Source organism: Botryllus schlosseri, chromosome 10 (assembly GCF_051294905.1).
Source record: "Botryllus schlosseri isolate E-star chromosome 10, Bs_hap1, whole genome shotgun sequence".
Classification (NCBI taxonomy): Eukaryota; Metazoa; Chordata; class Ascidiacea; order Stolidobranchia; family Styelidae; genus Botryllus; species Botryllus schlosseri.
In genome coordinates, this window is record NC_137245.1 from 13656525 (window position 1) to 13671768 (window position 15244).

The following is a 15244-nucleotide window of genomic DNA, read 5'->3' on the forward strand; positions in this document are numbered from 1 at the left end:
ATTATTGTTCTATTGCCGAAATAGTATCACAACATTGAGACTTCGCATCGGCGTTATAACAGGACTATGAATGGTTCTGTTTCATTTTATAAGCGCATTGCTATGATGACAATCGAAGAGTATAGACTTAATTTTTACATTCATGTTTTTTCCTATGAATCTTTTTACGATATTGAAATAAACAATATACGATCTCGATGTACAAGCATATGAGGCACGCGGTGCTAATATATAGGCGATTATCTCGTACAGGTGGTAGTTCGCTACCGCGTGCTGTATGTAGCCTGCGTCGCGTTCCCTTCATGACAGAACAGAAAGATATCATATGCTCATACGGCTAATTGGTTGGACTAGGTAGATATCTCGTAAACAATAACTGTTTTCATAGAATATACTTGTATAATATACAATTATACATTCACGCCAGTTTAGCAATTCTCGTGTGAATATAATCGACGCATGCCAAACCACAAACAGAGAAGAAGTATCTTTCACATATCAATGATGATTTGCGGTACTGAATATTCCTGTAATGCAGTGGTCGGGAACCTATGGCTCGCGAGCCATCTATGGCTCTTTTGGGCATAAGATATGGCTCTTTGCGAAATTTCTATTTTGTGCCTAATTTATCAATAGTGCAGCAACTATTGTCATTAAATCTTCAGCACAACCAGTGTAATTATTCTCGTGGCAGTATAAAGTGTCTTTGAGAGGTTAATATAGTGGCGTATTTAGGGCTACCGTGGAAGTGACATTCACAAATGCAAATTGAAATTACAAACAACGCCAAAGCTATCCACGTTCTTGATTGATAAAGTAGCTTTGTAGTCGCCGTTAAAATGTGGGCGTGTGGCACAACGTTTTGTTACCACCGAATACCTTGGAAATTGAGAAGTCGGATCGGAATCAGAGCCCCAATTACATTTGATTGATACCGGTTATTATAAATTCTTTGATACATACGATCAATTGCGCTGTCACGGGTACGGCATCGCCCGACCGTGCCTCACCTATGTCTTACTTTTCCTTTCACGCTTTAATTTCGAGCAATAAATAGGCAATTTGTGTGATTTTGGTAGTAAAAATGTTCAAAATCTAGTAGACAGGTGAGGCACTGCCGCACTTGCCACCCCTGACCCCATCTCACCGACGTATCACAAATTACAGTGGGCATGTATACTACTGTAGTGACCATGTTTGGCTCCAGCTACGTATGTCATCATGGGTCCTCGCATTTAAGGATAGCATCAAGACGAACCTACGATCTCGTATAGCTGACGAACGTCTCAAATTTTGTATGAAGCTTAACCACAATCAGACTACAGAGCCATCAGGAATACCTAGCAACCAGAGGTGGTCAGTAACGAAGTACTTCTACTTTTTCGAAGTACTCAAGTAGTTTTCCTCTACTTCTGGTACTTACTCAAGTAGATCTGATTTTCGCTACTTCTACTTCGTGATATTTTGTGATCTACTTACTTACTTTTCGCTATTTTCAGTTTGTCAAGTAGAAGTAGTTTAATGCTCCGATCAGGAAGATAGCCTGAGGAATTTCGGGCCTGTTTTCACGGAGTATCAACATTTAGTTTTCATAAAAGTTTAGTAAAGCCCAGAATTTTCCTCGCGCTTCGCGCTCAGTAGATACGGAGTAACCAGTATTATTTCACGAAAGTATCGGTGAATATAATTTAGGTAGCTGGTTGGCGTTCACACCGCATTGTCGCCCTTCGTCCATATGAAATATTTCATCACAGTATATATGGCTCATCATAACGTTTGAAACTGATGTTCAGCATCTACTTATCATATCGTAATCTAACAGTCCATGGCGTGTCCTAATCTGTAAAACGGGGCTGTGAAACTTTTTTAGTTTAAGAGCTGTTTTAACATACCAACTTTGAAACTTTCTGGACTAAAGACATGAAATACATTTTCCGCTTTTAGAAGTAGTATGTATATTTCATTCTCCATTCCCATCATCATATACTTTGAGTTCTAATTGATATAAGTTCTTTGGTCTGGATAACATACATGTTGAAGTATAAAAGCAAGTGTAGTAATGCCTTTAATTTCCAGAAATAAAGCTACACAATATGGCATTTTTACGATCCACCATATTTTTTATTACCGTTTACTAATCTCGCAAACCGTTTACACCGTATCCTATACAACTTCTCCGTATTGCTCTTCGACTAAACTACCGGCCTTAAAATATGGGGGAGTGCCCCATACCATGATATTTTCTAAAACGTGCTGCTCGAGTAAACATAGGATTAGTATCGCATTTCCATATCCATACTATCATTTTAATTCCATAATCCGGACGAATGCTTATGCTGTCGAAAATTGGATACCTACAGGTATGCATCAATATGAATCAAGCTCGGCACTTTTCACATAGCTCAATTTGCAGCTTTGGACAATCCACGCGAACGAATTACGATCGTTTTCACAACTACTTACTTACTTGAGTAGATTTTTAGTCAGGAATTTCTACTTCTACTTCAAGTAGTTTTGGGCTGCTTATGGAAGAAGTACTTCTACTCGTACTTGAGCAGATTTTTTCGTCGCTACTTCTACTTCTACTTGAGTAGTCTTCTTGACTACTTTGACCACCTCTGCTAGCAACACCAAAAGACGCATTACCTGTAAAAGGCGTGTAACAAGTAGATTCATACTGGTTGTCTACATCTGTTAAAAATCTAAATGGTAATTGTCTCAAGCTTCGAAAAATATCATATGCCTTTCAGTGCAATACAATTAAAAATATAGAACTTGCAAAAGAAGTTTTTACAGAGAAAATACGGTGCAAACGACGAATCCCATGTAGAGATTTCGGATTTGCGCTACCATGACGTCACGATTTTTCAATTGTGACGTAGTAGTTGATCGATGATATGGCTCTTTGGAAGTTGGAATGGAAAATATACGATCAATATGGCTCTTCGGACGAAAAAGGTTCCCGACCACTGGCATAGAGTAAAGTGCAATCTAGTGCAACTTTGATGTTGTCGACAATTGACAAGTATTCAGTATGACGTCACAAGCCGGCACGGCGGCACCTATATGTCTTCGTTGCTACATCGGATGTTACTGACTGCTGACAGACTCTAGATTACTATAGATAACTAATCTATGGGTAGATTAGTAATCTATATAGACCAGGAACGGCCAACCTTTTCGGCTAAAGGGGCACATGCAATTGACGAACGAGTGTGCGGTCCACTAGCCGCGCCAAGCGGGTAAAATTTTTTAAGTTTATAAATAAACTAGGTCAATAATATTATTACTTGAGTATTGCGGGTCTATTGTATACCGCCCGCTAGGCTCAGTTTGCAAGGACACGACTATTCGACGTCTGGTCACATCGATATCGAAGGTCTCCAATTTAATATGCGACAATCATGTTGCGCCTACATTTCACCGTCGACGATCTTTATGCGAGCGCAAACGCGAAAAGACTTTCTCCCGTAACTGCGAATACAGTTAGTCTCAATCGGGTAAATTAGGCGTTTTTTTATTTTCAGTAGGAGGTAGGCTACCAAACAAGAAATCGCGTGATAATTAAACACGCGAAGCGCGAAGAAAAATTTCGCTACTATTTTAGTTTATTGTAATGTACGACGATTTACTGAACATGTGACTGGACCCTGGATCTGCCAATGCGTCGGAAGTCGGAACTGATAATTTAGTCATCAACATCCCAAGTGTCGCAGCCAGAATTGTAATTTTTGGTTGGCATTGCAAGTGCACAATCTGAGCAATTCATTTTCGATAATATAATAGGAAATTACCTCGCGGGCACGCAAAACTCCCTCGCGGGCCGCATTCGACCCGCGGGTTGGCCACCCTTGATATAGACAGGCCCATTCGATAATTTCAGAGCCGGAGCCGGAGCTGGAGCCGGAGCAGTGGAAAAAATGCGGCTCCGGAGCTGGAGCCGGAGCTAATGAAAGATAGAAGAGTGCTCCGGAGCCGGAGCTGGAGCAGTTTTAATTTACGGCTGCTCCAAAGCCCTGGTCCACACCATATAGGACACTATGGTGGCATACGTTTGCTCACACCGCATCGAAAGTCATGCATGGGGGCAACAAGTCGGTTTCGTTTCTTCGACGTAGGCTTCCTTACCACGGACGCACCTTACCACGACGACGACGGCTTCAAAACAACTCAAAATCAACCCCACGTGAACTAATAACTCCCTTTGGTCGAAAAAAAAACAGAATCTACTCGCGTACCACCTGGAGGACCTTCGCGTACCACTAATGGTACGCGTACCACATGTTGGGAATCACTGCTTTAGAGGGGCTTCTGCAGCTCTGACACTAATATTTACATTTTCGGAATCAGTACGAAAAGAGAATTCGATTAATACCAGTTATAACAAATTCTGAGCTGTTAACTATATGAATTGCGCTATCGCAAGTGAGGCTAAATTCATCTAGTGACTCACCTGCGTTTCATCTCTCCTTTCACGCCATATTTGTGAACAATAACCATGCAAATTGGATGATTTTGGGTTTACAAATGTTCAATTCAATTGTTCATTTCAATTCAAATGTTCAGTTCAATTAATTTTTTAAATTCATGAACATCGATAGCAAATACCAAAAATCGTTGAAAGATTTCACAATTAATTTTACCCACCCTAACGACGGGTGAGGCACTTCCTGACGTTCCTCCCCTGACCACACGTCACTGGCATATTATATTGAGTAGATCAGTGGTTCCCAACCTTTTTGTCTTCATTCCCCACTTCAGATTTATTCCGAGCCTTCATTTCCAGAAGGACCGTAACAGCACTTTGTCAGCCACGCAAAAAAACGTTGTTCTTGCTCCTCTAGCACCCCTTCAGCCCCGCTGAGCCTGTACGCTTTTCGCTGCAACTTATCAGCTACATTGAGTCTACTGTTTAGTGCGTTGCCTTATTTCGACTAAACGTGCGAGGCGCGAAAAATTTATATAATTCGTGTTTGAATCGGCCAATATGATCAGGAATCGCATATATTTTGCTATCAATTTTTATCCTCTCTCTGCTTATGTAATCAGATTTGCCGGTGGAGGTGAGTGAGGTGTGTTGGAAAAGGTAGGACCCCTAAATAAGAATTGAACATCTTCGGGCGGAACCGTTGGTATATTGACTTCGTTACATTGTGCTGTTTCGTGATCTCCTATATCTGCTATGTCAAAAGATATGGAAATCGCTAAAACTAAAAGGCACACACGATTTCAAATTGGTATTGTTGTACTGGTAAATAATTATATTTCCTGAAGGATGGCATTTATTGTCCTGTGGGGTTCAAATTGCCAGGACAGGAACATTCGGCGCCAGCCATTTAGCCAATTAAACATATATGTATACTGCATATGCATCGAAGTTTTGGGTCACCAGAAGGGCATTCCTTCTCGGCCCAGGTCTTCTCACTGCTGATCGTTCAGGCACACTTTCGATACATATATTCCAGAGCAATTAACTGGTAACGTCTATTATCCGCCAGAAAGCATTGAATTCCCCACCGTTTAGGAACCACTGGAGTAGATCCTATTTACCTTCACTAGAGCAGTTTTTCGAGTGAACTTTTCCATTTCGGAACTACTAGCCGTGTGAAAGGCGCTGCATTGGTGGGTCAGTGGTAGAGCGCTAACAATACCCCACGGTACCCGGGTTCCATTTCCGACCAATGAACTTATCTGATTGTTTCGCTACATTTTGTATAGTATTGTGACTGATGTCGATACAGTAACACACACAGCAAAGGAGCAACCATTGTTGAATTGCTTAAATCGGAACGCCTCATTTAAATTAAAATGACTTTACAATAAGCAGTTATACATCCATTCCTGCAGTAACATTATCGGATAAAAACAATAGAAGAATTCTAACCCCCCCCCCCCCCCCAAAAAAAAAAAAAAATACCGAACAAATATCTTTCAGATATTGATGATGTTGGTTTGCGGAACGAAATATGCCAGTGTCGTCTCTTCCGTATATGACGGTAGTTTTCCATATGCTCAAAGCTAGTAAGAAGATACATACATAGGCTACCAATAAATTAAAATGCACATGACATATAGAGACGCTTGATGGCTCGCATTTGCCGTCGTACAGTTCCCGGTGGGGAATATCAATACCAACAGGCTCTGGGATATTCCTCGGGCACTAAGCCTGTACTCCTTCGTCCTCCATCATATCGGGCAGTCTTTTCGGTTTGCCTTTGATCGGGGATCGGTTGGTTAGTCGTTTACTAGGAGGCGGAAAAGTTTGTTGTTTCTTCCTTGTGTGAAAGCCAACGACGCATCCCTCCGTGTGGTCTAGCATTCCGCAGTTTTGACACATGCCGCCGAATACTGCGATAATCGGTCCGTGGTGATATCTAACAAAGATGGTCAAATTACTCAGCGTGGCTACTCAAGTAGCCTACAAGCGGAGATAACGCAGCAAATTTCTACTCAAATGGAAGTAGCGATTTCGAAGACGTGCAAAACTACTGGAAGTACAAAACGGAAGGTATGGACAGTAATCAGGTAAGTAATTTCGAAAGATAGATTGATTGAGGGCTTGCATACTTTTTGGCAGTTAATCGGTAGTTCACTGCTTCAGAAATTGAAAGATCCGTATAGATCTGGAGATATAGAATAGGACAGGCTTGGTAGCAAGGAAAATATAATGAAGACCGACAAACTATATCAAAATGCGATATTCAATACCTGCAAGAGGTTTCCGAGTTCCTGCTTTCCTTGTACGTTTTGTTACACCTTCTGTAGACCACATATTGTTCAGACACCAAAGTCTCAGCATCCATAACCGTCATGGGCACGGCGGTGTTGGTAGTTTGAGTGACGGTACTTCCCTGATGATGAATATATATTTTCACAAGGATATATGCAGCCGCATTGTCGTGATGTGCAACGCCAGGATTTTTGGGAATTCACAATCATTTTCTTCATGATTGGCACTGCATCTCATAAGTAGCCTAGCGGCGTTAGCGTGAACCACAGGAGGGTCTGTCTACGTGACGGCTTATATGGGTGGCGCTAGAGGTCTACTTATATCATCGCCCGCCAAATGGTTGTGTGCAACAGGTTAAAAGTAATGAGAGAGGGATCGTCGACGACACACTCATCATGGTCGATGCCGGTGTGATAATGATTTGCCTGGCCTAATTAGGGAAAATTGGTGATGCTTATATATATGTATGAATTTAAATACCTCTATACTAGTGGTTACATTATCCCACGGGCCCAAGTCTCCAAAATTCTTGGCAAGTACCGGTTTTACTTGAGGGTGGTTCTGGCTAACCATACTCACCATCCTGGCTCGGAGAGATGATGGCAGTTTTTCGAATTTCTCGCCGAATCGAGATCTTATGTTTCCTCTATGGCAAACATACGGTTTCTCGTGCTCCCTCATATCCTAAAATGTACGGGAATTGACAGCAGAGTCGTCAAAATTGAGAAGCATACCCTTCGGGCATTGTTGATCGTGTTCGCTGTCATGTGATGCCAATTAGAATAGTACGAAACAGCCGTCAGCACCATCGCATGATAGAATAGTTTGAATTTTCCCATGTCTGATATGCTTGGGAATGTCAACATGAACAGTAAATATCAAAAGACATCCAGTTCAAGTGGTTCTGGTTAGTGTAAAAATGCTTCGACATACGTGACACGTCGCATTGGTGGTTCAGTGGTAGAATTCTCGCCTGCCACGCGGGAGGCCCGGGTGCGATTCCCGGCCAATGCACTTTTCTCGGTTACTAATTTATTTGTGTAGTTTTAACATTGACCTTTAATGGATGACCCCGCAAAACTACTCCGCGGGCCCCAAGAAACCCATAGACCACAGGGTCCCTGGCCTTTTTGTTACGAGTAGGGTTACCATATGTTCTCTTTCAAGAGGATTAATGTCCTGAATTTTTTGAAAGTGTCCTTGGAGGACGCCCAAATGTCCCTTTTTTGGGAATTTTCCCTTTTTTTGGAAAATTTTGGTTATAAATATAGGGTAAAATTTTACTGGGATGCGCAGTAACTGGGATGAAGTAACGATCGGGAGCTGAGCCGGAAAGTTGACCTTTTTTTTCAGTCAATTGACCACAAAGTCGGGAAAAATTTACCATTTTTCCGGATTTCACTACAGTATTGTTAGTCTGAAAATTTTGAAAAAGTGTCCTCTTTTCAGATTTCCAAAATATGGTAGGCTAACACTAGTTGCGAGGGTTTTGTGAGAATGATATAATGAATGGGTATCTTAAATGAATGACTTCGCAACATTGCTTTCAAATATCTTGCCACACATGTAGGAACTCGTGGCAGTGGGGTAGCAGCCACCTGGCGGTTCTGGCTCTGCGCCAGGGGCGGCAGGTTCCAAGGGGGCGGCAAAATGAGGCTGCACAGTGCACAGTGCACACCAATTCTTAAATTATATATTATAGTGGTCCTCACCGTAAATACTATTTTATTCAAATCCAAATTTTTCGACGGCAATAACTCCGCTTCCACTGTTCGGGATTTAACAAAATTTGATGAACATCGTTTCTATATACAACCTAACACTTTCATGGGGTGAACAGAAAATTTTCGAATTTTTTGTTTTTATTTTTATATAATGAATAGAAACTTTCTTCTCCTGTAGCAATGCGGCTACTGGTTGGAATTGAACCAAATTTGGTGTGTAGGCTTAAATTAAGCAACCTAACAATTTTATCAAGTAGCCAGTGCGTTTTGAGAAAAAAAGTCATTTTTGAAGAGCCCTAGTGCACAGTGTACACTACACAGCCGGCTAAAAGCAGCGTAATTGGTAGTCCTATATAGCTGGCGTCCCGGGAGCTAAAATTTAATCAGACTGGTCTCAATCGAAAGCTAGTGTCGCGCTGATTTGGAATATGTTAACATGACAATGGAACTACTCCTAACAATCGGAACACAATGACCAATCGACCATGATAATGGAAATTATATCGAGCGATTATTCGGAAAATTGCCGATTTTCAAACCAGGATTTAAATTGTATTTCCGGAATCAGGGCAACGATAGCTTTCGATTACGATCAGTATTGTTAAATTTGACCGCATGGAGGGCCTTGCCAACTATAGGATGACCATGACCAATTATGCTGCTTTTACCTGTCCATCAGTAGTGTCTGGGTAGTGGGTATTCAAGTGTGACAACTAAGTTGCCCACCTAGCCGTAGGTTAGTGATCTATACTTTGGGTTACGATTGGGGTTTGGCAAAATCGAGTACCTGAGTGATTCGATTCTGAATCACTTGTTAATAATAATATGCTTCGAGTCGAGTCGAGTCGAGTCGAGTATTCCAGTATCCCTCTATATGAGGTCAAAACAGAATGCCATATGTCACAGTTAAAATATGTACCTTTTATCCCACCACAAAGAATATAATGCCTGTTATACATCACATTAAAGATACTTTGGTATTTTTTCGACCATACTGATTTCATTGCATTTTGTGACAATGTTGAGGGGTGATCATGACTTCTGAAATGTGGTATTTCCACTAAACTTAATAACTTTGCACTACATGTTTTGTATGCTGCGATACGGCCAATCAATGTTTCAAGGCTTCCACAGTGGAAAATAGTATCGAAACTATAATTATCGTTGATAAATTAACATCAATGGCGAGGAGCGTATAATTTCAGTACTCGAAAAAAATCGTCTTTTACTACTCGACTTGAATCATCAGATTGGAGTACTCGAATCATTGTGCCCAGCCCTAGTTACGATTTGGTACAGCAGACCGAGATAGCTGTGAAGGTAAACCGGTCCTAGGAACTGTATAAGTTGGACTCAACCCTGCGCAAGGCCACTGAACAGAAATACATCGACCAATTCAATACGTTCCATCAAGGGCTTAATATAGATCGGGGGTGCATGTCACATTACACCATGCGAATCTGCAGTTGAGAAATTCGGTGCATATGTATTTAATCATTGTATATACGCTTTCAAACCTCATTTTCAGTGCCATAACTTGCTGTAGTCCTTTCAAATTACAATTTCGATTATATTGTCTATGACGTCACAAAGGTACAAACTTTTTAGGCCTGATAGTTATCTTCTCTGTGATGTCACAATACGCGTATATGTTTGAATCCAGAATCGCTTTGCGTTATTTTCATTTTAACACCTGAAGAAGGAGCGGAGCTCCGAAAGCTCGTGTAATAAATAAAATTATTACGTTGCAAGTGGACGCTAAATAGGGTGTGAAAGCAACCAAGATCCTAATATTATTGGTTATAATTGTCAGATTGACAGATTGGGCTTAAATTTATACAAGTGTTAATTAAGACTCGAAAATGAAATACATTCGTTCGCTATTTCTTGTCTTTATTATTTTTGGCGTTATTAACGTTGAGACGGTGAGGCTGAGACGCGGCATATTATTTGTAATATATTTTTTGAAAAGATTGCTTGAATAATTGAACATGAATCTATGTAGAAATTTGCTGCGGTCTACTGAGGGGGGCGGCAGCACATGCTGCTACGCCAGTGACTCGTGGTCACTGGCGATCGCATTGGCAAGTTGAGTTAGTCGATCATTACTCATTGCGCGTAGCAGCCGAAGAGATGAGACTGTGTGTCGTGAATCGGAACGCCTAACAACCTCGTTCAACCCGTTGAGCTGTTTTATTGATAAATATAGAAGCCACCCCGTTGCGACATCGCATCGGTGGTTCAGTGGTAGAATTCTCGCCTGCCACGCGGGAGGCCCGGGTTCGATTCCCGGCCGATGCAGTTTTGTGTAATATATTGAGGAATTAATTATTACAGTATTAAACTTACAAATTCAAATTGACGATACGGCTAATTCTTGCACCTGTAGTACATACGATAACATCTGGCGTTCCGATACCGACTAAAGTTTCCTTGAAGCTATATAAATATATATGATAACTTCATACACTCCATACTTATCATTTGGGTTCATGTGATCTAATTGGATATTGGATTATATATTATTCCTATGAGACCATAATAATAATAATAACATAATAATTTTTAGAGGATAATTCAGTGGTAGATTTCTCCCTTGCAACGTGGGAGACCCGGGCTCGGTTCCCGGCCAAAGCAGTTTTCTTATTGCACTTGATGTTGATCCTGTAACTTTTTCAAATATATCTGCTTTGCATGACTCATTTACACACCCTTTCTAGTTGCTGAGATTTCTTTAACATTACTTTCCGGTGGTTCTTCATCGCCGATTTCAATCGCTTATCGTTGTCCACCATGTCCCGCTTCAATTCCGTTCTGCAGAATTAGTGAGAGTATATGAGTGCAATTCAGTTAATTCTGACATCGCTTGTTTATCTCAATAACTACTTATGATAAGTTGGCAATACCGCGTGTATTACCTATTATAGAATGTATTAATAAAATTCAGAAGCGTGAGAGAGCTTCATTAGGTTAATTTATGAGTCGGGTTTCAATGGAACGAAGGACACGAGCAATTCCCAAACTTATGATGTTGAAGTGTCTTTTCAGTTCACCGCTATCATTCACGAATCGTATGAGCGTTTCGACAGTCTTCTGACGCCACATAAATTGTCATGCCACCACTATGGTTTTCTATGACTAACCATCGAATCGGGAGTCCACAGTTTCAACATTCTCATTAAGGATAGAACGTAGTGGTAACAATAAGCGACCACCAATCTGACGGACCCTATTCGATTCCCGTCGGAGGTTTATCTGGGCTCCTCTTCCCCGCCGTTGCCGTTCTTACGGCGACAAAAAAGCCCAGAAAAAGATCCGACGAAAGAAAGCACTCACAAGGAATGGAAAGAACTAGTAGAAAGGGCCGCGGCTTTAAAACGATCAACATCGAAAAGAACTAGCTGTGACATCGGGCACTCTAGGCCGAGGTGGATGTTAGAGTGAAGGATCGCTACTAATGCCTGTCGTTCGACATCCTCCTATCTGTTCATGACATCGCATTGTGTCTTATGGCATTGTACATTGTGTGTGATTTGTTCAGATGAAAAAATATAACCCAACGATACGCCTCCGGTCGTGACGCAACCATAATGAGGCAAGTCACGGTCACGAGGACATCAAAACACTGTACAAGGTCTTCAGTATATCACCAGGCTGATTGCAAATTGGAGTATCGAGCAATATTGAAGTGATTCGGGTATAAATATGCTTTGACTTACGTGTAAAAATTTCTGGGAGACTTCTGCAGAAACAGTCGCCCTGTCGGCTTAGTATCAATCGTGCTTTTGAAATCCCATTCTGGAATTTGGAGTTCTGAAGAGATGGTTAACCCGAAATAATGAGTAGGCCTATGTCATTGGATTATTATGTAGATTGTGGCAAATCGTGTAAGCAGAGTTGTTCAACGTAGTCATATAGTCGCTACGTACGTAGAAGTAATGCTGTGAATTCCTATTTAATATAGGAATTGTGGATTTATCGGAGCTCATTAATCATTGAAGTCGGTTTGAAATGTCCGGCCTGGAAATAAGTGTACATAATGAAAGAGTCACAGGAATTGATTGTATCATTGGATTGAATATTCTGACATCCAACTTCAAGTGTTTTGGTACAAGACGGACAAAGTACATCATGCATATTGAAAAATCTTTCTTCACTTCCCTATAGTACCCCATTCACCAATTAATTGTTTGATGCTGGCCCAGAATGATTATAATATTCCCCACAATAGTATCACTAAAGTCCCGATCACACGGTGCGGGGATCTGATCATTGTGTTTCGCGACGCGAATGGAGCAGCGGACGAAAATAATCTACCTAGGAGTTTTAGCTTATGATATACCAGGGCCGTAACTGCCGCACCCACACCCCCAATTGGGGGAGCTCGAAGGAGCCCAAGATTATCTCGTTGGTCGTTTGTTGGACGACATTTATTCAACTTGAAATTTCTTTTCGCGCTTCGCGCGATTTCATATCCCGGGAGATTGAGATTTAAATATCTTCAGTTAGAGAAAATGCGCATATTTTAGAGAAATAGGCTTATGGGCGCTGTCCATGACAACGCATTAAACAGGATTATGACTCTAGTATATCAGGTGGGCCACAGCACATTTTTAAACCGGAAAATGGGCCACGGCCAAGAAAGGGCTGAGAACCCCTGGTCTAATCGCATTGTACATTGTGTGTGTCTTGTTCGGATGGAAATGTAATCTGACGATTATTGATTATTATTGACTCAGACTCGAGTTGCAATTTTACGTTGACTCGAGTCATCTTCTTAAGGGAAAATGATTCGACGCGACTTGAGTGAATTTCAGTATTAAATACGTGAGTTGCAATCTATATGACTTGATTCAAGTCTCGTGTATCAGGACTGTATTTTATCTGTTTGAATAAACATGTTTCGAGTGATAAAATTGGGTATATTATGAATGCGAGGTCTTTATATCAGCCAAGTATTTCATAGAATAAAGTTGAACCCCACTTGAACTCGATAATGAACAGTTAGCACAATGACTCGATTCTCAAAACTACGACTCGAACTTGACCCGTTGCTCCGTGACTTGAACTTAGCCTGGTGATGCATTGAAAATGACTCGACTCGACTCAAGTCAAAACAATAACTAGGATCATTGTGATATGGTTACAACCCAGGATTTTCGCAAAATGGCCCATGACACTACAACTACAACTATAAATGTGATCGTCGGAACTATAATATAAAATATTTCACTCGGTTCGCAAGTAGGCAAAATCTACTTGATTACACTGAAAAAGTAGAAGTATTTCGTTACTGACCACCTCTGTGTACTGAATAAGTATACCGTGACGCAATGAAGTTGCAACTTTATATTCAATTTAAGACATGGCGTGCACGATAGGGGTATGTTCTATATTCGTGTGTAACGTCATGTCCGCATTGCATGGCGGTGAGACTGGTGTAGGGATTATATAAGCGACCAAGTTGGCTTTGGATACAAGACCACTTGGGTTTCATTAGTACTATAACAGGATTGTACACTATTGTACATCGCTTACCATTTCTCAGTCCGATACCTAGGTAGGAAAGTCGAGATAGCCTGCCGAACTCCAATGGATACTCCATTCTTATCGCCCACGAATGTCTGCGCGGCGAACAATCGCGTCGATTCGCAGCGTCTGCGGCGGGTGACTATAGAACGTAACAATACCGGGTTATCATACAGAAAAGTAGATATGAAACGTTTCAATTCGAATAGGGCGATAGGTTACCGTTTGTTGATCTCATACAAAACAGGGGCAGACTGCACCTTATAATTCAGCATCTGCATACACGAAAGGTCGAAAGCCCTTTACGTAACACTGTACGTGATCGTAGGCGTATAAATAGGCCCATACTAGGTTATAACATCGCTACGATTCGAAACCGTCTCATGCTGATTAAAGCGTACGTATAATTATAAGATCATTGTTGCCTATCTCTGGCTATCCGAAAATCCACCTAAACCTAATCATGCAACCAGACACAAGACAGTGAAAATTCATGTCATGCGTCTGTACTAGTACTGGTGGATTGTATCTTGAATGACATGGCAAGTATTGGAACATCGCTATATTTCGTCTAGCCGAGTTTTACGCCAGCACATCACGCATAAACTTGCATCTAGTTTTTGAAGGTCTATATAAGGGCAATGTTAACGAAAACGTAGACATCCTTGTTGAAATAAATTGACCAAAAGGGTTATCTTACCGCTCTTGCACTTGCAACAACCTTCGACATTTTGAGTATACGTTATGTTACTGTATTAGCTATAAGCTTTACTTCCAGCACGCATCGGAACGCTAGCTATTAGCTAAACTAACATCTAGCCAATACGACTCTCAGAGGATGAAATCCGAGCCATTGTCCACACGTTTTATATCGCCTTCGTTCGCAAATGTTGAGACAATAAATTGTGAAGTTGGTACTTACTACCAGATATTTCTTTACTTCGTGTAGTCCCCGTAGTCGCTCCGCCCAAAACTCTACTATCTAGTTGCGAGCCAGTGGAGACTCAAAACAATGTCATACCACAAAGAATGACAAAGGCATAACAACCTATAACCTGATCTCCGAATGGTTTATTTCCCGAGTAGAATGTAGTCGCTTTATTGTAGGGTACTGGTGTCGGATTGTATTGAAAGCTTTCGAATAATGCCAAGCCGGAGATATTGTGTGACATGACACCTTTGAGAGGTTGAAGCGCAAAGGCTAGATATGCCTATCTGATTTCATAATAAGCAGAAGCACCATTGACGTTTGACATGCTGG

General features: G+C 41.2%; 1 protein-coding gene and 2 non-coding genes across 5 annotated transcripts; 2 read left to right on the forward strand and 1 right to left on the reverse strand.

Moving 5' to 3' along the window:
- Window positions 1-5227: 5227 nt before the first annotated feature.
- Window positions 5228-15044, reverse strand: LOC145448943 (uncharacterized). Of its 3 annotated transcripts, none has more exons than XM_080327397.1 (7): window positions 14906-15044; window positions 13993-14125; window positions 12174-12267; window positions 11166-11268; window positions 7310-7414; window positions 6709-6851; window positions 5228-6374 (listed from the first exon to the last, which is right to left on the reverse strand). In XM_080327397.1, exons 2-7 carry the CDS (start codon window positions 14057-14059, stop codon window positions 6161-6163), a joined length of 726 nt encoding a protein of 241 aa, XP_080183523.1. In that variant the 5' UTR covers window positions 14060-14125; window positions 14906-15044; the 3' UTR covers window positions 5228-6160. The 3 variants fall into 3 exon arrangements, with proteins under 3 accessions (XP_080183523.1, XP_080183522.1, XP_080183521.1); XM_080327396.1 differs by lacking the exon at window positions 14906-15044 and adding an exon at window positions 14684-14883 and having other exon boundaries at window positions 12174-12252; XM_080327395.1 differs by lacking the exon at window positions 14906-15044 and adding an exon at window positions 14684-14880.
- On the forward strand, window positions 7674-7744 carry Trnag-gcc (transfer RNA glycine (anticodon GCC)). The gene has a single exon. It is a non-coding gene; the product is annotated as a tRNA-Gly (tRNA).
- Window positions 10685-10755, forward strand: Trnag-gcc (transfer RNA glycine (anticodon GCC)). Its single transcript has one exon. It is a non-coding gene; the product is annotated as a tRNA-Gly (tRNA).
- Window positions 15045-15244: the final 200 nt, after the last annotated feature.